Source organism: Littorina saxatilis, linkage group LG2, assembly GCF_037325665.1.
Source record: "Littorina saxatilis isolate snail1 linkage group LG2, US_GU_Lsax_2.0, whole genome shotgun sequence".
In the NCBI taxonomy this organism is placed as follows: domain Eukaryota; kingdom Metazoa; phylum Mollusca; class Gastropoda; order Littorinimorpha; family Littorinidae; genus Littorina; species Littorina saxatilis.
The window spans coordinates 82,790,780-82,815,081 of NC_090246.1; the positions used below are offsets into that span (position 1 = coordinate 82,790,780).

General features: G+C 39.1%; 1 protein-coding gene across 5 annotated transcripts in view; it reads right to left on the reverse strand.

Annotated features, from left to right (window-relative positions):
- LOC138959922 (band 3 anion transport protein-like) overlaps window positions 1–24,302 on the reverse strand; it is a 70,674-nt gene that overhangs the window by 30,556 nt on the left and 15,816 nt on the right. For 3 of the 5 annotated variants that reach the window (XR_011453829.1, XM_070331593.1, XM_070331596.1), the window contains exons 11-15: window positions 22,223–22,297; window positions 16,080–16,269; window positions 13,169–13,258; window positions 4,737–5,030; window positions 4,001–4,181 (exon numbers count right to left, since the gene is read on the reverse strand). Coding sequence is in view for 4 of the 5 variants with exons in the window: in XM_070331593.1 (XP_070187694.1) it covers window positions 4,001–4,181; window positions 4,737–5,030; window positions 13,169–13,258; window positions 16,080–16,269; window positions 22,223–22,297 (830 nt within the window). In the remaining variant the exon portion in view is untranslated. The remainder of the gene's footprint in view (window positions 1–4,000; window positions 4,182–4,736; window positions 5,031–13,168; window positions 13,259–16,079; window positions 16,270–22,222; window positions 22,298–24,302) is intronic. The other 2 variants (XM_070331594.1, XM_070331595.1) reach the window with 2 other exon arrangements.

Consider the following 24,302-nt stretch of genomic DNA (forward strand, 5'->3'; position numbering starts at 1 on the left):
GAAGGGCTATATCAGGGCGGCTTTTTGTTTGTCCATTTGTTTGTAATGTATTACGTTCTATAAGAAAGCAGTGTTGTAGGGGACGAAGGGTGTGCAACGATTCGAGGAGAATATTCTAATAATTAATATATATACCGTTCTGATTAACTTTAAGTTCCTCTCTCTGTGCAGTGCATATGAGTAACATTATTCAATCTGTTTGCTTACAAGTCTTTCAAGGACTGGCATTAAATCTGGAAATAAAGTACAATTAGAATTCTACATGAAAGACAATTTCAATCCTGAGCAAGCCGCAAGCAGTGGCATTCTTTTACAAGGGATGACATTGAACTTTCATGTAAAACACTCTTAAAATCATCAAGGAATATCACACTATATAACCTTTTTTTGAAAGTTGCAAAACTTTCACTCGTTGACTGTGTACCTATAGTTAAGTTTTTACTACTTTTTAGACAACAATGTAAAAACTACATGCTCAGACTTCCATGTTATACATGCCAACAATTACTCGTAAGACTTAGTACTGAACAAGAAGGGCAAAGCCCATACGACTCACATGCTTGACCTTGACCTTTACATGACCTTGACCTTCAGGGTCAAGGTCAAATAACTAAACCTAGCAATGACATCATACACTAAGAACTGCTTTACACATTTTTCCTACCAAAATACATGTGACCTTGACCCAAGGTCAAGGTCATCCAAGGTCATGCAACACAAAGCTGTTAATTCAAGACATAGGAAGTACAATGGTGCTTATTGGCTCTTTCTACCATGAGATATGGTCACTTTTAGTGGTTTACTACCTTATTTTGGTCCCATTTCATAAGGGTCAAAGTGACCTTGACCTTGATCATATGTGACCAAATGTGTCTCATGATGAAAGCATAACATGTGCCCCACATAATTTTTAAGTTTGAAACAGTTATCTTCCATAGTTCAGGGTCAAGGTCACTTCAAAATATGTATACAATCCAACTTTGAAGAGCTCCTGTGACCTTGACCTTGAAGCAAGGTAAACCAAACTGGTATCAAAAGATGGGGCTTACTTTGCCCTATATATCATATATAGGTGAGGTATTCAATCTCAAAAACTTCAGAGAAAATGGGAAAAATGTGAAAAATAGCTGTTTTTTAGACAACATTTATGGCCCCTGCGACCTTGACCTTGAAGCAAGGTCAAGATGCTATGTATGTTTTTTGGGGCCTTGTCATCATACACCATCTTGCCAAATTTGGTACTGATAGACTGAATAGTGTCCAAGAAATATCCAACGTTAAAGTTTTCCGGACGGCCGGACGGACGTCCGGACGGACAGGGGGGACGAACGGACGGACGACTCGGGTGAGTACATAGACTCACTTTTGCTTCGCATGTGAGTCAAAAACACTGGCATCGACATGCTCCATTGACAATAATCTGTCAACAGTGGATGATATTTGTGGCTTGAAAACCGCCATCAATGTGACCATTTTAGTTTACATCACTTCACAACATATCAAGCATGAAAAGTGACATGCTGTAAAACACAAACTTCTCTTCTAACATTTATTACAGTGCAGAATTCTTCTATGCAGCAAATCATAATGTGACGTTATGATAAATCTGAAACAATGCCATTGTGAGTTTTACCATGTTGAACTCATTCACTAGTAAAAATACTTGTTTGTCCTCTTTACAAACTGGGATCAAGGGAGGGGAAGGGATACACACATATACCAGATAAAGGAAAGGATTATTCTGCAGGCTTTTTCGCTCTGTTAGGCTTGTAATGGAAGCAATTTTGAAGTACAAAAACCTGTATCAACAAACTTGTACTGGAATTTATTCACAAAGAAAACAAAGCAACAGAATCTGTATATATCAAAGGTCACAGAGGTTGTTTTCAAAGCTGAAAAATTCATATACCCGTTACCTTCCCCAACACTTGTTCCTTATTCAATATTGATTTATGTCAGTTGTAGACCCAGTGAAAAACTACCTCCATGGAAGATCTTATCACTGAACATCAACAGCACATTCAGTGAAAAAGCTCACTGTTGCTAAACATGTGTTCATGTCAGGCAGACTAGCAAAAAGTGTCAGAAAGTCTAGTGAAAGCTGGTGACGTTCACAGAAATTCACATCCACAGAACAAGCGTCATCATCCACACTTCAATCCAGTTAAAAAGAGAAGAAAACAAATTCACAGAAAACGATCACATTAACAGCGCATTAATATCCAGCCTGTGCAGAAGAGTGCGTGTTGGATGGATGATCTTTTAACGCACATGTACACACAGGTAGGTGGGTGCAGCAGGTGGTAAAAAACGGTGGTAATGCCACAACGATGAGATTAGGACAATCACTGCTGGCACGATAGAACAACGGTCAGATTTCATCTCACTGCGGTTAGGACAACGATTGCAGGCACACACTCATAGCTTGCACGGTGAGGGGGGGTGGGGGGAAGGAAAAACTTGGCTTGGAGATATTACAGGCACTGGAAAATATCTCTTACCATATGTGTTATGTATCACTCTATGCTTTAAACAGAGTTGTGAATACTGTATATTCCCTATAGCTTGTAACCATACTTTTTTTTCAAGGCTCAAAGAATATAGGCCAAATAGAGCACTGGGTTCAAACAACACACATAATCTGGGTAAAAAAAAACACACACAAAACACGCAAGCAGAGACAAACACACAAACAAACACCGAACTATCTCTTTCCAAAACCACTGCTGGGATTTCAATTCTTTAATTACATTTTCAAAATCTGTGTGTGCTGGAAGCTCACAAAATTCATTTTACATATGTAACTACATTCACCAAGCAGATATGCAGAAAATAGTATTTTCCAGTGCCTGTTAGGGAGCACTACACATCAACAGTACCAGCTTGCAACTTACTTGCGCTTAGTTTATCAAGTGTACGCATAACCACTGAGTATCGACGGCCAGTGTTGATCATTTCTGGGAGCAAACACGCCATAACGTCAGTTATGATTGATGAACTTCTCTAAAAATGAACATTAGCTGTGACTGATGACATCCATTTACTGCACATTTAGCAAATGAACCAAGAGATGGCCTGGTTCTTTCCTGAATATAACTTATTGTACTGTCTGTCATGCTACAAAATATGCTTAGTTTCACATAAATATCAGACAATCCTTACCAACATTTTTGTTAAAAATATTAAAAAATAAAAACACAGCTGCTCCTCACTTCATTCTATACAATGAAAAAAGTAAGTTCTGCTTGAACAAAATTTGTTAATAGAATATAAATAATTTCTTTCTCACTTCACTCTATACAATGAAAAAAGTAAGTTCTGCTTGAACAAAATTTGTTAATAGAATATAAATAATTTCTCTGCCTCTTTTCAAGTCCAATTATGTTATGACAAAAATTCATGGTAAAACCTTCCCTGTACGCCAATACATCACATGAGCTAGCGAACATTCTAGATTCACCACAACAAAACAACAGTAAAACAAGTGTATACATTCACCCACAACCTACATGACACACATATGTAAATCACATACTAATTGCTATACTTAAACTGAAAGAAGTTACTGAGAGTAGAAACTTACCAAAGCAGATTTACATTATGTCGTTCAATGGCTTGCAATAGTATCTCTACCCATTTCTTTTCCAACCGCGTTCCATTTACATGCATAACTTTACCCGAAGTCTTACCTTTCCTCTCTCACTCTTTCCATCATCTTGAGAATCTGATACAGTGGAACCCCCCTTTTAGGACCCCCCAATCTAAGACTCCCCCCTTTTTAAGACCTTGCTTTTTCAGATGTTATGTTCATAACCTCTGTAAATTTACCTCCATTTTAAGACTTACTCCTTTTTAAGACCTGATTTTCTCAGATTATTCAAGGTCTTAAAAGGGGGTTCCACTGTATAAACACATGTTACATCAAAAACACAAAGACCTCCATATCTACAGTACCAATCCAAGCCTTCGTCAATCTGACAACAAAATCTCAGCCTCTCACCTTCTTTCTGCTTGAGCTTTCTGCGGATCCCAGCTCGCTTGCGCGCCATGTCCATGATAGGCAGGAGAGTCTTCTGGTCCCAGTCACCAGGGGGCAGCACGATGGAGTCGTCAAGGAACAGGTTGATGGCTTGCAGCAGTTCTTCTCGACTCTCCGCCTGGTATGCAACGTCGTGGAACGCCTAGAAGGAAGAATCACAGGTTTCAATAAAGTTATTGTCAGATCCTCGAAATGAAAAATTTATAAAAAAGAAGAAGAAAAAAGGCCCCTTTGAATGATGGTTGATCTATAACATTGGTCAGAACAGATTAAAATACAGACAGGCGCACACACGTATGCACATTCACACATTCACACACACACACACACACACACTCTCACACAAGTACACCCACACACATTATATATCTCTCTCTATCCAAGACATGAAAAGATCAATCTCAATGTGTTTGATAATAAGGCCCAAACATTCAGCCGCCTTAACGTTAACATTTACCCAAATTGTGTCCGCACACAAAAACACTCCACAGCACAACATATCAGTGTGAACATTTGTGTGAACAATACGCTGGACAAAACTTATTTCTAATTGCTACATGTCTGCAAACCTATCTAAACCCCAAAAGAAAAGACAAAAACACTGAACATCAACTGACAGAACTATGCAATTTCTCATGTTGAGATACATGTCATAAAGTGTTATTGTATTGTACTGTATTGTATTGTGTGAATTGACCTGATTGGACATGAGCGTAGAAATGGACCGGCCCACTTCATGGTAGTCCATGCCTGACTTCTCTGGGCCCAGCAGCACAAAGACGAATCTGACGGGCAGTGGGACCTCGGTCAAGTTCTCCAGATACTGGCCCTCGGACAGCCGCACGAAGGCCAAGGCCGGCTTGCGCATGTAGTCCACCTGACCCACCAGCACCGTGCTGACCTCCGAGCCAGCGGGGATCCGACGCATGATGTCCTGAACGTGCCTCTTCTGCTGCTCCAGGGGAACGAGGCCGATGTGCACGCCGTCTGTCTGCAACATGAGGCACGGTGGATATTGTCAATTGTCTTTTCTTTTTAATGTGTGTGTGTGTGTGCGTGTGTGAGTGAAATCTTTATGACTGCAAGCAAAAACCAAGACAGATTTCCAAGCTCATCTGCTTCAGATTGTTTTTCAGCGCACAAAAACAATCGCAACATTTTTGATTCCTTTAGTGCCTTTGGCTTGGACAAAGTTGTGCACATGTCGTGTAGGTACAGTGGAACCCCCCCTTTTAAGACCCCCTAATTTACCATTTCCTCTTTTTAAGACCCTCCTTTCTTAGATATTCTGTTCATCAGCTGTGTAAATGTACCAACATTTTAAAGGCACAGTGCAGCTCACAGCCTTCGTTTTGCGTTTTTGTTGCAGCTGAGTGCATTTACAGTTCAAAAATCCTCCTATGGTAGTAAAACAAACCCAAAACTACCCAACGATGACATCTGTGAAGCTCGACAGTTTCTTGTTCACACGAGTGCATGAATTAACCTAGTTATTACGTGGTGTTTGGTCGGAGTTCGATTCAACTGAGTGATTCCGGCCTCGATTTTGTTTTACACAAACTCATGATGACGTCTGACATAGTTTGCTTTGTGACGTGTCTTTTTGTGTATGATGTGATGATCTGCCTGATCTAAATTTAGATCCAAAAATAGGTCAAGACCAGCCGGGTCCGAGTACACAATTAATTCGTAAAAAAATCGCAGTTCTTGACTCTTTGGGTGCAAGTCAATGAAACCTGGTAGTTCTTCTAACGGATAGCTGCCTGAGGTATGACTAAAAGCCCCAGGGGCTCCGTGCACCTGGATTTGACAAGTTCAGTACCTTTAAGACTCCCTCCCATTTTACGACCTGTTTTTCTCAGATTTTTGAAGGTTGTAAAAGGGGGGTTCCACTGTAGAGTCCTAACAGGGGAAGTAAGCATGTAAGCCCTGTCTCTGCTCATCAGAAGGGTAACAGCAGATATTTCATTGCATTTCCCATTAGTCAAAGCTGATGTGCTCAAACCCTAGTAGGAGTTGGTTTGTAAAGCTCAATTCAAAATGTGTAAGAATATAAACATCATTCAGTTCAAAACAATAAATTTGGATGGGAAGGGCAAAGCATAAATCAGATATAATACTTCTCTTGCATGCTGCAATAACGCTGGTTGAGGGATGGGAACATCAGAACAAGTGTTGACGATAAAACGAATAGGGTAAGGGTTCACTTTGAACTTAGATTTCATTCCTTGTTCTTTTCTGTTCTGCTATTTTTTTTAAATTATTATTATTATCAATGTTTGGGGTGTGCTAACACTCTTTTGTTTTATCAACCATTCCTAGTCTTTGATATCACTGTGAATATTATTAGTTTTATATCATAAAATCAATTCTAAAGAATAACAAAAACCTGAATGGAACAACCTCAACCTCAACTGAATGTTCATATCACATACTGAATGACTTTATCTGAAATATCCCCTCTAAAAATTCATTGGTAAACTGCGCTTCTATCATCAAGATCAAGCCATCACAGTAACAACAAAACAAGCATAATAACTTTGACTGGTACTGTCTGTTTTTGTTTCCATTCCGCTCCCCCCCCTCACATTTCCACAAACTAAATAGTTGGGTTTTTCTCCAGAACTGGGTACCATTTTATGACATGCAATCTTAGTTCTTTAAATAATCATTAAGTATATTACAGGGTGACCCAAAAAAAAGAGTACCCAAACAAAACGTCTTAAATTGAACAAAAATAAAGCAATCTTCATAAAATTTATTTACACACACAAGTAGCCTCTGCATGATTTGCACAGAAAATTTTAGCGTTCTAGCTTGTCTTTCAGGAAAGTTATGCTCATTCTACAGAACATGCTCCAAATGGCCTCCCCCGGATTTAAATCCCCCAGATTTCTATCTTTGGGGGTTCCTGAAAGACAACGTCTACAGGAACAACCCACAGACAATCACAGAACTCAAGAGAGCCATCACAACAACCATTCGCGGAATCTCGCAACAGGAGTGTGTGCGGGTGATTGATAACTTTGCGCGGTGAGTTCAAGTTTGCCTGCAGCGGCGCGGAGGCCATTTGGAGCATGTTCTGTAGAATGAGCATAACTTTCCTGAAAGACAAGCTAGAACGCTAACATTTTCTGTGCAAATCAAGCAGAGGCTACTTGTGTGTGTAAATAAATGTTATGAAGATTGTTTTATTTTTGGTCAATTTATGACGTTTTGTTTGGGTACTCTTTTTTTTGGGTCACCCTGTATATGGCAACTAGAATGTATTCTCCTTACTTTTTTCATTAACATTCCAGTTAGATAATAATAACGACATTCAACTTAAAACAAAGAATAGCTCATCCTCTGGTTTTCATGTTACGCGAGTGATGTACATGTACTTTGAAATGCTTGTAATTGACTGAATTTAGACAATCAAAATGTGCAAATATTTCTAATTCTTTCTGTGAAGCCTAAGGATGTATTTGGAACCTGTATTTATCAATTATACAATTTGTATGGTTAACATGTCTCAGTTGTATAACAAAATATCACCTTTGTAACATAATTGGTTTCCATTAGGTACACAGCTCTGGAAAATAACCCAGTTACAAAATCCGTATCCATGGAATATTTGAAACTATTTTCAAGTTATCTTTATACAATGTGCAATTTATATCTCCATATAAACGTCTAACTGCGCTAATATCACATGTGCTGCTATTGGTACAATATGCCAGACAATTTCCAGCAATTAACCTCTATATTTACATAACTTGTGTCAATTAACATTATGTTAAACTAAAGTTGGCCAAAAAATTATTGCAACAAATTTCAAACACAAATTAAAGCCTTAATCCCCGTGTCATTTCATTAAAACTTTATATGCCAGTTACGGCCGTTCACTGAACCTTCAGGATCATCTTTTGGATTAAATATTTCTTTTACATGGATCACGTGACCGCCGCTCAAGTAAGGGTACCCTCAAAATCGACCAGACAAAAACGGAAGAGCCGAATGAAAAATCGACAAAAAATCACAATTGCCAAATTTGCAACTTTAACATACGAGAAGAAAGTCAAACCAATATCTACCCTGAACAGATTGTTTTGTTTTGCTACCTTGCGTATTTCGCGTGCTATGCTATTCCTACTGATGCAGGTGTCGATCGCAAGAGCGGTCAAAAACGGGACTTTATGCGTCAATTTTTAGGGGTATCATCACAAAAAAGGCTGCACTGTAGCAATGACTAGGTGGATTGCTTTGAAACTTTCAGAATATTTTACCAACATCCTTGAGATACTTCATGCGAAATTATGGATTGTTACAGGTATTTGTTAAAATGTTATGCAATTTTTCGAAAGAAGTTTTAAATCTCGTCATAGCATTGTTTACTTGGGTCAAAAAATTCATAACTTTGCATGTCATTAGAAAAATGATTGATACACACACTGCAAAAGTTTTATGTGCGTATAAGCACTGACACAAATTTGCTAGGCCTGTAAACACGCTTGATATTTAAGCGATGATTCTGGTGCCACAGCGATGCGCAGCCAAGCGTGACCGTAGCATGTTTTAAGAGGCACGCAGCGATAACGGCTGTCAGCGCGAAACACCGTGAACGTTCCATTTTTGGCTCACGTAAGTGTAGCCTATGCGATGGTAAACTTTGTCTGTCTGTGCGTGCGTGCGTGCGTATGTATGTGTGTATGTCTGTGGTAGAAACTTTAACATTTTTGGCTAAACACCGAAATACTCATTTCACGTGGTTAATTTTCAAGCACCATCTTCAAATTATTGAAGCAATGATCAACATTGTGTCGGCATGTGTGTAGTTAAAGCGTGTATCCAAAGAAAACGGGTGGTGGGGGGTTTTGAAGGGGTACAAGCAGTTGACTGGTTTGTGTGGTGTTTGGCATGTAGACGGCAGGTCAGGTGTCAAGATCAGGTCAGGGGTCGCGCGAAGGATTGTGGTCCAGTTCTCACCTCGCCGATTCGACGGGGAAGACGATTTCATGTTGTTCGGTTTCTAAGCTCCAGAAAAGTAAATAAAGAAGATACCAAAGGGAGATTTCCTACAATTTGATCTGCACAGCGTGTTTCCAATGTCCACGCGAGGAAGAGCTGTCGAAAGCGCGGCAGTCAGTGTCGATCTTGCAGCCGTATCCCGGTAAGTTCAGAGACAGATCTAGTGTCTCCCACTCTGATAACGTGTCACCTACTGTTAATCCGTTTTGTTTTAATTTCTTTTTATTTCAGCAGACACGGATGTCAAACACAGTGCTAGGCAGTCACCTCTAGTGAAATGAGTTGATCTAAAGTGCCTGTAATGTTTGGATGTCTTTGCTCGTGGTTCGATTTATGTGAATTTCAAGACTTGCAGTAGAGTCTCAAGTTAAGTTTACTCTGCCCGAAAAAAACTGTCCACCATTTACTTGAACATGCAGATATAAGGAAACGGAATGAATCTGTTCTCAAAGTCAAAATGATCACGATTTTTTCCTCAGATTCAAAACATGCACTGTCATGGTTTTGTCTGTACAATTTAGTAAGTCTTAAGTACTTTGCAACAACTTCCTTGAACGTGAAAGACAGTTTTTGAATGCTAGATCTGTATCGCGTTTCATTCCAGACTCGATCCTCTCTTTGATTGTAGATCTACTGTTTGCTGTTTACGCACTATCATGATTCGCTATGTAACGTTTGGTAAGCTTACCTTGCAACAGCTTTCTTGTCTTTGTTGGCATTTCTGGCTGTGTTGACCGTCAGAATTATTTTAAGAACCAGGCTGCTGCAGTCGACATGTTTCGCATATTGTAGGGTTACCATGCTGCATAGGTAAAGTGGCTTGTATAACCTGACTATTCTGTTTCAAAACACTGTTTATATTTGTGTAGGTTGTAGTCATCATAACTAATCGCATTTTGCCATTTGTTTCAGAAAGGAGGTTAACCTACAACAAGATCGACGCTATGTCAGATATATGCCTCAGCCACATGAAGACTTCCGAATTTAGATCTACTCGGCATGGTGACAAGACAGTCTTGATGAAAAGTATAGGACTGAGGACAGCAGTGGAAAAAGTGCCCACATGGCAGGTACCTAACCTATTACCCTAGTCATTTTATCTGTTTGCCTTCTTTTGAAAATTATACATGGAGTTGATATGATGCGTTAGTTTTAACTGTGTGTGTGTGTGTGTGCGTGTGTGTGTGTGTGTGTGTGTGTGTGTGTGTGTGTGTGTGTGTGTGTGTGTGTGTGTGTGTGTGTGTGTTACGGAGTGAGTGAGTTTGTGTTATGTTACTGTTTGTTGATTTCTTACGGGAGCCTTGAAGGCTTCGCCTCTTGTTTTCTCATGTGTTTGCATGACTAGCAATTAAACGCCAGCGGCTACACGCAAATGAAACTTGGACAAAATCTGTATCAATCATTTATCTGTAGATATGCAAAGGCATGAATTTTTGTGACACAAGTGAACAATCCTATGACGAGTTTAAGAAAATTTTCCGAAACATTGCGTAACATCTGGATAAACAACCGTAACGATCCAAACTTTTGCACGAAGTATTTCTAGTATGTTGGTAAAATATTCTGAAAGTTTCAAAGAAATCCACCAAGTCATTGCTAAAATGTAGCGTTTTTTGACATAATACCAATAAAAATGGACGTAAAATGTCCCGTTTTTGACCGCTCTTGCGATCGCCACCTGCATCAGTAGGAATAGCATAGCATGCGAAATACGCAAGGTAGCAAAACAAAACAATCTGTTCAGGGTAGATAATTGGTTTGACTTTCTTCTCGTATGTCAAAGTTGCAAAGTTATGCCTATTGTGAATTTTTGTCGATTTTTCATTCGGCTCTTCCGTTTTTGTCTGGTCGATTTTGAGGGTACCCTTACTTGAGCGGCGGCCACGTGATCCCTGTAAAAGAAATATTTAATCCAAAAGGTGTTCCTGAAGGTTAAGTGAACGGCCGTAACTGGCATATAAAGTTTTAATGTAATGACACGGGAATTAATGCTTTAATTTGTGTTGCAATAATTGTTTGGCCAAGTTTATATTAACGGATAAAAAAAGAAGAAGATTTAGTTCACCAAATTCACTCCACAAACACCAACTCGGTCCGATCCACAAAATCAGGGGAAAACATTTCTCATGCATGGAATTTTAGAAACATTTTGCACTGGCGACCAGTATAACGAACAAAACAACATGAATTAAGAACAACAGTTCTGTGTGTTATTTCTCTCACTTAAATGCGAGTACAATCTTAGCCAGTTAATTTCATTTTGTTACAATGTTATGTATTAAGTCTGATGGAAGGTATGGAAGAAGACAAAGGTATAATATTAGTTAAAGTGGGAAAACAAAATCCTTACCACTAGAAACAATGGTACATTCTTTGCTAATCAACCATACTGGGTATCTGAGGGGGGTGGGGGGGGGGGGGGGGGTGGGGGGCAATAAAAATGGTATAATGAATTGTTAACTTTCTTTTCTTTTCTTCACACGTTAATTCAACAGCCTGCAAGATGGGCATTTCCATGATGATGATGATGATTTTGATGATGATGATTATGATGATGACCACAATGATGATGATGAAACTAAACTGCTGAAATGTATCTAGTCTTCTCAGCTGCCACTGTTCGCTTGATCAATTGTAATGATCGTCTCATAGCCACTTAATTATCCAATATGGTAAACAACAAAGTAACGGTCACAAATGTAAAACATGTAACTTGCAAAATGTAATGACGACATTTTTAGCAACTGACATGAAAACATCAATTCAAAGGTCTTGAAGAGTAACAGCAACAGAACAATGAAAGTAACTGGAAACTGTGACAAATGAATGTGTTTATCACCGACTTACATTTGTACAAAACCATGACATGGGCACAGTAATGCGGCGCTGTGAGCAAGTTTAAAAACAAATCAGTCGAAAAGAAGGAGAAAAAAAATCATAAAGGTATAGAAAGGGAAAATGATTCTGAACATAATTCCAAACAAGACATCTCATCCGCAAATAAAACCAGTTCCAGCCCATGCCAACAGATAGTCTTCAGCAGAAAAGGAGGCTTCTGTACAACATTTGGCACTTCATATCAGCAATTATGCACATTGAAGCCTCCCCCCCCCCCCCCCCCCCCCTTTCTCAATTTAAGACTCTGAGACCCTGCTTTCTCAGATTTTCTGTTCCTTAAATCTTTATATCTTTAGTGATTTACCTCCATTTGCAAGAATTCCCCTCTTTTAAAACCCAATTTTCTGAGATTTTTGCTGTTCACAAATCTGTAAGCGTCATTCCTTCTTCTTGAGTGTGAGCAGTTCAAATATGATATAATAATTAACTAACGGGAGTTTTAAATTTTCCTTGTCTGATCACCAAAGCGGACCAGCTGACATCATGATCAACACACAAATTTTACTACAGGGAAAAAAGGGGAGTCTTAATTAACGTCTGATGAATGATGCAAACTTCTTATGCTCACCATTTGAAAATAAAGCTACGTGCATCCAATCTACCATTCAAATGAATGACATAGAGATGGAAAGGTATTTAGTCGAAAAAGTTAAAATTAATGACAGAGGTAGAAAGAGAGAGCTGAGCGGGACACAAAACAACGTCAATCTCAAATTTATAAGTATCTTTTTTCAGGTTGGGATAAATTGAACGATAAGCCAAGCCAAGGAGTTAAAATAAAACAAACGCTCAAGAACAAATTCAGCTGCACACAACAAGGCTGCTCAGTGAAAAAGAGTCTCAATCTAACACTTTTCTTTTCTTTGTGATAACAAAAACTATCTATTCCAAAAATACTGGCTTTAATATTAACACCAAAGTAAAACAACAAAACAGCAACAGCTAACTGCAAATGCAAGAAACTTGTCAAGTCTGTACAAGTAGCATAATCAAGCTGAAAAGTAGAACTCAAACGCACAACAAAAAAAAAGGAACGAAGCGGCAGATTTGTTCATGCACTCGCCTCCGTCCAAACTTTGGTCGGTTACGAGTATCCACTGCAGCACTGCTCAAAAGTCGACGCAGGAAGGGAGAAAAAAAATCAACAAAAGAAGTGAAACTAAAATATCAGAAAGGCAAATAAAAGTCAAGAAGGCACTGAGAGATGTGGCGGAATATTACCATATTATCTGTGAGGTGAACAAAACTTTCCCTAAATATCACGTGATCTGCCATCGCGTTTCCTGCAGGAGATGGTCCATCTCCCACAGCCTGTCAGGCCACCATAGTGAACAGAATGAATCCATCCAATCATCCACTCCATATACAGTATAAATTGTAAAACAATACAGTGGAACCCCCCCCCCCCCCCCCCCCCTTTAAGAACCCCCAATGAACCCCACAACAAAAAGGCAATATAGTGGCTTGTTTTCTCAGATTTTCTGTTGATAACCTCTGTAAATTTACCCCCATTTTAAGACTCCCACCTTTTTAAGACCTTTGTTTTCTCAGATTTTCTGTTGATGACTTCTGTAAAATTACCCCCATTTTAAGACTCAATCTTTTTAAGGACATGTTTTCTCAGATTTTCTGTTGATGACTTCTGTAAAATTACCCCCATTTTAAGACTCAATGTTTTTAAGGACATGTTTTCTCAGATTTTTTGAGGCCTTAAAAAGGGGGGTTCCACTGCTTAAAAAAATTAAATTAAATTAAAATAAAAAAAATAAAAAATACATGGAATGAAAAATAAAGGAACTGTTATCTAAATGGTAGTACATGTACATATCAAAGAGAGAGACAGAAAATAAAAGAAACTGTTATTGATGGTAAATCTTGCAAAGGACAGTACATGTCCCATGAAAATAGAAGAAAATCAGCGACATCAGAAAAATCTCAACAATAAAAGATGTCCTTGATTACAACTCCAATTAGTGCTATCACTCCTCAGACCAAACACCCCCCTCCCCCAAAAAATGTTTTTGAGTAAATCAGGCGAAGGGTGGTCAATCTAAAAGACCTTCTTGTTTAGCATTCAGAGTAATCTGAAATGTAATCCATATTGTCCCCAATTCGCACGACCAAAACCAACTACAAAAACAAACAAAAAGCCGGGCAAACAACACACAGAACAATGAACATTACAAGACTTAGTATTTAACAAACAGACAAACAAAACAGCAACAACTCACAAAAACACCCCCAAAACAAGATTTCTGTGGCCCTCATGAATGTCATTGGCAGCAGTGCATTTGACTCCAAATCCAGTAACAGTGCATCTAACACAACAATTGTAAGTACAATATAGAGTGTACACAGTACAAAGTGCAAATCTACTGTGATCTATTGTGCAATACAGGTTTCTGGCCATTCACATTTTTGACACAACACATAGGAATAGTGGATATATTGCACATGTACAGTACTATATAATAATAGAAGTAGTTGGCTTTTGTTTGAACACAGTCACACTTTTTTTCTTTAGTTCAAGTGCTACTACTGGGGAATTCCACTATATTGCGTTCCACTACATCGCAAATTCAACTAAATCACAAGAACATGTAATAAAATGAAGTTTGTTTTTATTCTCTTAATGAGAACATATTAGGATTCAAATTTGATACAATATGCTTTAAGTCAAATTGTTGGAAACACCTACGAGTCGATCACTGTGTTAGTGTTGAAATCAACCTCATTCATAAGACCCCTTCATACACGTGTTAGTAAATGTATAAATATACCCCATTCAACAAGTCAACAGGAACAATTTTAATGCCCGGGCACATTAAAACCAGGAAGGAAACGTCGCAAAATAAGGTTAAAGGAATTTCAATCTGCGAAGAGGGGGAGAATTAAAAAAGGAATAAAATAAAGATAAGGTATTATACTTTGTTTGTTTGTTAATAAAGTTGAAGAAAAGAAAACTAAGGTGGAAGTAAATGAACGTCCCATGATAATGACCGAGACAGGATGATGAGTTTGATTAGTTTAAAGGCACTGTTCTTCCAGCAGAAACATTGTCACAAACGGACCGTGGCTTTTTAACCTCTTTCAAGCACAATCTAGATGTCATCATCTAACAAGACGCATTGTCCTAACTCATTGCATGAAGAGATTAAAATTTAAAACATTTTTTGCCAAAATGTTTTACCATTCATTATTCATTTAGCACATACTCAGGTTGGAAAATAGGTAGAGAAAAATGTCTACAATTACTGGCCAGGGTCTGGGCCGGCTACGCCGCATGAGGTCGAGGGGCACCAGGGCCTCTGGGTAAGTTGGCTGCCTGAGGCTGCTCTTACATAACTCTCATTATAAATTCATTTAAATTTCTCATTATGCTTGTAAGAAGTACAAAAGCCTGGATCCATCCATGACAGGGAATTAAGTTCCACCAGAAGGACGTCTGCCTTCAAGTGTTGAGACCTTTCCCCAACCAAACTTTGCACAAACCTTTTTTTTCCAATGTCGCTGTAATGCCCATTTTATCTATTATAATAAAATGGTAACACAGTTTCCATGAAGTCAATGACAAACGTAACCCCCTCCTTTGACACCATGGGTCCCATCTACTCTTACCATCAGTTTACTTTACAGCAGCCTGTTTGTTTGTTGATCTGTCTATGTGTTTGTCTGTCTGTATTCACTGCATATATCTGTCCATCTATTCTTGTTGACACTGCATACTTGGGGAATTTGCTGACCACTTGTCGAGATACTTGATGTAAACTCGTAACAGGACACATTGTGCATGCCTCTGCCTTCCATGATTTTGTTCGCACACATTTACACAATAACACGCAAACACACACGCATGCATGCACGCACGCACACACACACTCCCTCCCTCCCTAGCTTCATACACATTCAGCCCCTCTCCTTGCCCTGTAAGTGTAAGCGTTTCACAGACGTTTCTGTTATATGTCATTGTCTGTGTCTTCTATCAGCATAATCACCTTCAGTTCTCCCCCTACTTTTACCAATACAAATAAATTTCCCTCAATACAAAGATAATGACTGAGATGGCATGATGACACTCCTTTTAGTTTTACAAATAAAAAATAAAAATAAAAAACGCAGTAATTAGTCTCACCATGTTGTTATCAACGTCTACTTTCACCATCTCTATCTTGGCTTTTCCTTTCTCCTCTTTGGCGTGGTTTGATTCTTTCTTCTTGTCTTTGTCATCTGCGTTCAGGTGTGAGTTTGAGCGGTGGAGGCCCATTGACGATCCAAAGCTAGCATGGGAGAATGTCTTCATCAAAGACTTCTCGTGCTGGTGTCTGAAAAACGCCCATATTCAGTGTTAGCTTGGTGTAATACGTGAGTGTTAACGTTGATCGCAACATACAGTGTTAGGTTGATAAATTACGTGAGTTTTAGCGTTGATCACAATCTCTGGATCACACACTCATGGGACATGAAAAAAGTAAACATCTCTTATCTCTCTTATCTTCTATTTGAAAATGGAAAATTAACTTAGGGTCATGCTTCAACGCAATGTCCACCAGAGGAAAAAAACGACTTAATTTAAACTCAGATACGCAGCAGATAAAAAACCTGAAATATTGGCCATTTGTCAAACTTCTCACTGAACTCCAAATATGAAAGACGCAAGAAAATTGTTCACATCAGTTAATAAAGCATTCCAAAAAGAAGACTACAACCAGAGCTGGAAGAGAACACTAACCCCTCTGGACAGAATCAAACATGAAAGGTTCACTTTACCCTAAACATGTGTTGCTAAGTCAATATTCTCTTTCAATACATGCACCTCATCTCTGTGGGATAATACTACACTCATCAAGAACTTTACATTGTCCTTATCTCCTTGTTTCTATCATACTTATATTGAAAAATCTTCAGCATCATGAAAAAACAAAAGAACATTAGCCATACTTGACAGCAGGAATTATACACATGTCCTTGGCAGTATTTCAGAAGCAACCATCGTTACTGACAGCTACACTTGCACTCAGCAAGATTCAAATCATGCAGTATTTACATGCTTCATCCACATCCCAAGTGTCGTGAGTTGTGTGTTCAATAGACGATTTTTCGGAAATAACTCCGCCGGGTTTGTATAGGTTGTGGAAGAGCTGGTGAATACCCTTGCCAAAACCTCTTACAAACATTGGAGGGGTGTGTCAGAAACACTTGGACAGGAGCAAGGGTGTTTACTCTCCAACAACCATACAAGTTATTTTCGAAATTCGTCTATTGAGTGAAAATGCATTGTAGACCCATTTATTCCCTGTTTTCTCAAGCAAAAAAAACTTAGCCTGGGGTCACACTCATTGCAAAATGTTGTTCGATTATTAAATCTTCAGGTGCCTACACATGTTAGCCATTTTCGCTGTGCAAAATAAGCCTTTTTTTGGTCTCAACTTTTGCAACTCGCACAATGTCGGCGCAACCCCTGCTTAGCAAGTTCCGATCTTAAGAGGTGGGTTATACATCAAACAATGCATGCACCGTCACAAAAATACAACCATGAACCATTGTGCTTTTTTCCCCCCTTTCCAAAGCACAATTTACTACATGCCGCATCCACAAACTCTTATGAACACAAACGCATTTACAAAACATTTTGATGATCAGAATCATAAAAATTGAACAATAAATCACACACACAAAAGAAAGAATTTAAAATATAAAGACTTTTTGGAGAAGAAAAAAAGCTGCGATCTGCTCCATTGCCTGTTCATCTTTATTTTGTACAAATACAGAAACATAATATATAAACAAAAACAAAAAAACAAAAAGAAAAGAAAAGGAAAAAGGTAAAACTTTAAAAGAAAAGAAAATCTGTTTGCATTGACTTTTCCTGCTAGCAACTAGTTATGTGAAATCCATCTCAAAGAAAGATGCCAAAAGTAGACAACGAAAAAAAAATCCTACATTTAAACTATCAAAAATCAAAAACAAAAATCATTTCAAATGAAGGGTCGACATCATTCACACTGTAACAGTGTGCCTGTGGACATGAGACATACACAAAACATGCAAGAAACAGTTAAAATTAACTCTTTCCATAAGAGGCAGGACAGGGACAGGTGGGAGGTGTTAAGAATTAATTCTCTAGGCAAGGCACTGGACCCATTCAACACACACTACCTTCACTTCTTGGGATTACAGTGGAACCCACCTTTTATGACCCCCCCCCCCCCCCCCCCCAACTTCTTTTCGCAGATGTTCTGTTCACATAGCCTCTGTAAATGTAACTCTATTTTAAGACTCCCTCCCTTTCCAAACCTGGTTTTCTTAGATTTCTGAAGGTTGTAAGGAGGGTTCCACTGAAAAAGGAAAAGAGTACCCTGTAACAGCACGACACTCACACAACACACTAAAAACTACATCAAAAACAGCCACATTTTACAAAATCTACCACACACACACTCACACAAAATCACAAAAAAGGACTGGTCATAACTACTCAAGTAAGCGTTTCACAAAATTAGTTCATCATAGCAAAATGGCCTCAGCAATTGCCACACTTGAATATATGTACATGTAGACGCTTGGGGTTTGCTTTCCAGAGATCAAAATCGTGTTTGCTAATTAGACTAGGCTGTGAAACTTAAGTCACACAAACGGAGGGAATTCAAAAGTAACTCAGGTCAGGTTTTGAACTCTGGTTAGCACAGACGAACCTGTTTAATGCCAACACCCAAGGAACCAACCAAAAGTGGTCGTTATAGACAGGTGGTCACTGTGGAAAGGTGAATAAGTATGGAACAAAGTTCACCAGGGATCCTTTGAGATGGTTGTTATGGGCAGGTGGTTGTCATTGAGAGGTAGTCACCTGGGTAGGTCCCACTGTAAAGACTCTCTTCCTTCCTGAACTTTAAGTGCTGTGAGTAACAGTTCCTGTAACGTCATCTCTTTCCTGCTTTGATCTGTGCTCATTATTTCAGGACAAACCAGAATCCGTAGGAGTTTAATCATTTTTGTATTTTATCAGATCTTCCTCTTATGATGTAAAAAAATGTCAGTCCTTGTTGAAAATGGAACTCTAGAATACCAGAAAACAGAGTAGCATGGAAAGTTCAATCTGTATTTCAAATAAACGCTGTCCAAGTGTTCTAAAGATATGCCTGAATCTCAAAAATGCATTATTAATATGGCAAAATACCTCTAATTCTGTGCATGCATGAAAGCAGCTACTCTTGAGGCAAAAACGCAGTTCTGCAAACAATGTGTAGTAGACACTATAATCATTTTCTTTCAGTTGAGTTAGGTGACTATATATATACAGGCAAGAAAAAGTGCTGTCCGTACGATGTGCTGGTAGCTAAAGTGCCTCCGAACATTTTTCTGGAAATAAGAAGAGCCATAATATGCTCATGCAACTCACTTTTGACTTTTGTCACACATACTGACATGAATCAGAAACAAATTATCTGCTGTTGTAGCTTGATCCATAAACGCTCAAAAAAATGATAATTTCCTATTAATTGACCAAAACTCTTCCAAACTGTGACCTTGGCATTTCACCAAGATCAACCGGACGACAATCATGTCTAAAGGTCGTCAAACCATGGAAGTGTGTCAAGTTTCAAAGATCAACCATTCAGGTATATGGTAATTTTTTAAATTATTTTGGATGACTTTTAGACATTGTGACATTGAAATTTAACCTGAGACTTGGGTTATGTCTGGAGGCCATTAAACCATGAGAGTGTATAAAGTTTCAAAGCTTTAGCTTTTTAACAAGGAAGTTGTTTTTTTTTGTTTTTTTTTAAACCTGAACTCAACATTGCCATGATCCTTGAAATTTGACGTGGGTCAACTAATTTACTTGTGTGCCATGCCTGGAGGCTGTCAAACTCTTGCAAAGTTTCAAACTGAATAACATCCCATAAAACCTCAATGATAAGTGTTTCCATGAATGCTGCTCATTACCAAGACTCTTCTGAATGTGCCGTTGAGTCAAAAAGGTGCAACATTATCGCTGGTTCTTGTTTAAAAAATAAGCAATATCGTAAAGGAACTGACAACTATGTGTACTGTTAAGTGTTAGTAAACGAAGCTGACCATTTGACGATATGGATTTTTTTGCACAAATTGTAGGCTTTCTGTGACATTTATTACAAACCATCTCCCACCAAAGGCAACTTTCTCCAAAGCCACAAAGGGGAGGCGACAGGTATGAAGAGGTTGAACACAAAGATTCACAAAATAAAGTGTAAAAATATTAATAATCAGGAGACACACAAAAATATATAAATTAAACAAATTGACAGCAAAAACATTACTGGTACGGGTACCTCCAGCTGGGCATTGAAATGGGTCACATTTTGAAGTGAGTAAGAAAGATCAGCTGTAAAAAATCTTATTTCATAAACCAAGTAATATTTTAAACATGGACGCATAAAAGCGGACTTATTGGATTTAGGGGTTACCCCATCGTGGTTTTCCTGTGTACAAGTACCTGTACATATAGTTAGTACAACTTTTAGTTTTCTTCCAGGTTAGTTAATATTGCTACATAATCAGACTTGAGGCATTCCGGGGTAGATGAGAATGATACATTCTGTGGAAAAAGACGGCTGGAAGGACAGAAGAAAACGATGCAGCAACATGCGGGAATTGCAGACAATAATATTAACAATGTGGGCTAGAGTGCGCGCAGCTTTTAGCCTCTCTATGAGGTGAACTCACTATTGCAAAAAAAGTGAAGACAGACCATTGCACAGTGTATCAAGAGTCAACAGAAGAATAGACATTGTTCGAAAAAAATTCGGTCAAGTTTGTATGGGTTGTGAAAAATTGAATACTTTTACTTTTAGTGAGGCAAACTTTCTCATGTGACAGTGTAGGCCAATCACTAGAGAGGGGTGTGTCTGAAAAATGTGTACACAGAGCTCATGTAGAAAGCTTGCCTCACGAAAAGCAGGAGAGTTCACGCTTTCACATCCCATTTTTTATCGGTTGAACGCTGATCACCAAGGTTCCATGTAGGTTTCTACTTTGTTTATCCTTCTCCATAATAAACAAATCCTGAAAATAACTTTGTCAGGGTTTTATTGGCTGTGGCTTTTACAAATAATTAGGCAAACACTAAGTACATAGGACTAGGAGCTTATCAAGACTCAAGATTCAAAACTTGACGACAAGACTTTCCTGTCTTATCAAAACAAGGAAAATTGCCTCCCAATCTCAGGCAGTTTTAGATAAAAAAAAAACTAAAAAAACATCACATTATTCACTGTGATGATTGCTTGGCCTAACTAATCAGCGGCATGGTTTGCCAAGGGGCGCAATGGAGTTATTTTTGAACATTGTCTATTCTTATCAAACCCTGCTACTTTCTTCATTTTTCAGTACTTAATTTCAAGGTTAATTCTAAAGAGTTTAGAAGATGTGTGCAGACTACAAGTACTAACCTTAAACTACCACAGGTGGTACTCTCCATTCCAGTTTCACAAAAGTTTGTTAGTTTCATGCATGCAGAACATTCAAACGCTGCCCTACATGCCAACTGGCATAACGGGCAGTAAGTAAGTAAGAACATTAAAACAATACTTTATAAACGTTAAACAAAATAAAATTCATAATGATCAGCTCTTCCGCATTTTTTTTGTGCTGTGATTTTTTTTCTCTCAAGTGGTTTCTATTCTTTTCAAACATTTCCCTTCTGTACTTAAACCTTCAGCATTCAGATTTCACGTGCAAAACTACAAAATCTATCGCTCGTACTATATTCTAGCGTACAACTGGCATTACCTTGCATCACGGCAAGATGACATTTCTGACTACAGACCCACGGCACTCAGAGTAAGAATTTAATTCACAATGCAATCAAAACAGAACGCTTTATATTTATCAGTCACTTGCAGTGAGTGGAACCTAAAGACAGAAAAATTGTAGAAAAATAAAACAGATAAACAATAATCAATTCTTACCACCAAAAACCCCACCTTACTGAGAAAAAAAAAAAGAAAGAACGAAGAAAAAAAAAGAACGAAGAAAAAAAAAGAACGGAGAAAACATAACCAAAGCAACCTGACACAACATGAAACAAACGAAAACATCTTGGTTAGTCCATGTCAACAAGGAGTAGGGGGGCGCCAGCATTAACCAATGTTTAGAGTAGCGACAGGTAGCAAACTGAAAAGTCAACAAGCAACACAAACGCAGACGACACCTGCAACTAAAAAGGATGGCGTGCCAAAGATACAGAACACAAAAAAAGGACAAGAAAAAAATGTCTTTTAAATACACTCTGCGAACCTGTGACTATCAAGTCCTGCAAGATTGGAGTAGGATTTGGAGCGCTGCAAAAATGCTGATCGTCCACTGACATGCCTGAAAAAGGACGTGAAGGGAACATACCCTGATGAAGAAAGTTTTGTTCAACATGTTCCGCTGTTCCCTACCCACAGCTGTATGGCTTTAATATCCTAAACTGACATGGCCCATCAACAGTTTCCGCTGATCCCCACCCACAGCTGTATGGCTTTAATATTCCTAAACTGACATGGCCCATCAACAGTTTCTTAAAATTGTCCCACTTCTTCTTCCTAGTTCATGGGCTTAGACTCCTACGTTCACTCATGTTTTTAGCACAAGTGGATTTTTACGTGTATGACCGTTTTTTCCCCCGCCATTCAGGCAGCATACGCCGATTTCAGGGGAGGCGTGCTGTTTTTTTCCGTGTTCCTATAACCCACCGAACTCTGACATGGATTACAGGATCTTTTCCGTGCGCACTTGGTCTTGTGCTTGCGTGTACACACGAAGGGGGTTAAGTCACTAGCAGGTCTGCACATAAGTTGACCTGGGAGATCGGAAAAATCTCCACTCTTAACCCACCAGGCGGCAGTGACCGGGATTCGAACTCACGACCTCCTGATTAGGAGGCGGACGTCTTACCACCACGCCACTGCGCCCGTCATTGTCCCACTGATTCATCCTGTTTGAATGGCTTTGCACATTGGAGCCCCCTTAAAACAGGCCAACATCCTTAAAACAGGCCAACGTCCTTAAAACAGGCAAATCCCCTTAAATCACGCCAACCCCCTTTAAATTAGGCCAACCCCCTTTAAATCAGGCCAACCCCCTTAAAACAGGCCAACCCCCTTAAAACAGGCCAACCCCCTTAAAACAGGCCAACCCCCTTAAATCAGGCCAACCCCTTAAAACAGGCTAACCCCCTTAAAACAGGCCAACCCCCTTAAATCAGGCCAACCCCCTTAAAACAGGCCAACCCCCCCCCCCCCCTTAAAACAGGCCAACCCCCTTAAATCAGGCCAACCCCCTTAAAACAGGCCAACCCCCTTAAAACAGGCCAACCGCCTTATTAACCCCCCCCCCCCCCATTTTAGACTCCCCCCTTTTAAGACCCTGCTTTCTCAGAATTTGTGTTCATGCAGTCTGCAAATTTACATCCCTTTTTAGACTCCCTCTCTTTTAAAACCTGTGTTTGTTTGTTTGTTTGCTTAACGCCCAGCCGACCACGAAGGGCCATATCAGGGCGGTGCTGCTTTGACATATAACGTGCGCCACACACAAGACAGAAGTCGCAGCACAGGCTTCATTTCTCACCCAGTCACATTATTCTGACACCGGACCAACCAGTCCTAGCACTAACCCCATAATGCCAGACGCCAGGCGGAGCAGCCACTAGATTGCCAATTTTAAAGTCTTAGGTATGACCCGGCCGGGGTTTGAACCCACGACCTCCCGATCACCGACGCCTTACCACTAGGCCAACCGTGCCGGTTTTATTGACCTTTTAAAACCTGGTTTTCTCACATGTTTGGAAGTCTTAAAAGAAAGAGGGACACTGGTTTCACTGACATGTCTCATGAAAATGTGTTCAATTCCTCCCCCCCCCCCCCCCCGATTCATCCCCTGTTTGTATGGTTTAATTAATATCCCAAACTGATATCTTGGATGTAGGATTCATCCTAAATTTCTGAGACATACTATTACAAACTGAGATGATTATCCTGCAGAGACATCTGAGGTATTAAGTTTATTATCCCCCTTTTTCGTATTTTTTTTATAACTTTCTCACTTGACTCCTTGACCTACAGAGAGCCTGTTATATTGTTTTTATGTTAACGCAAATATTTCTGTGGCAGCATTATGTCTTTCCCTGCTGTCCCTTAGAGTTAGGCTTAGAAAATGTACATCTACACCCACTGTGCAACTGTTTCTGGAAGCAGCGATATATATGTGACTGTTTCTACATGTGCTCGACATTTAACTTTCTAATTATACAGATATGAATGAACATCTATTTCCAGATGAAATTGTACACACTGCCTCTATGTGAAATATGTTCAATGTATCACTGTTTCTACCT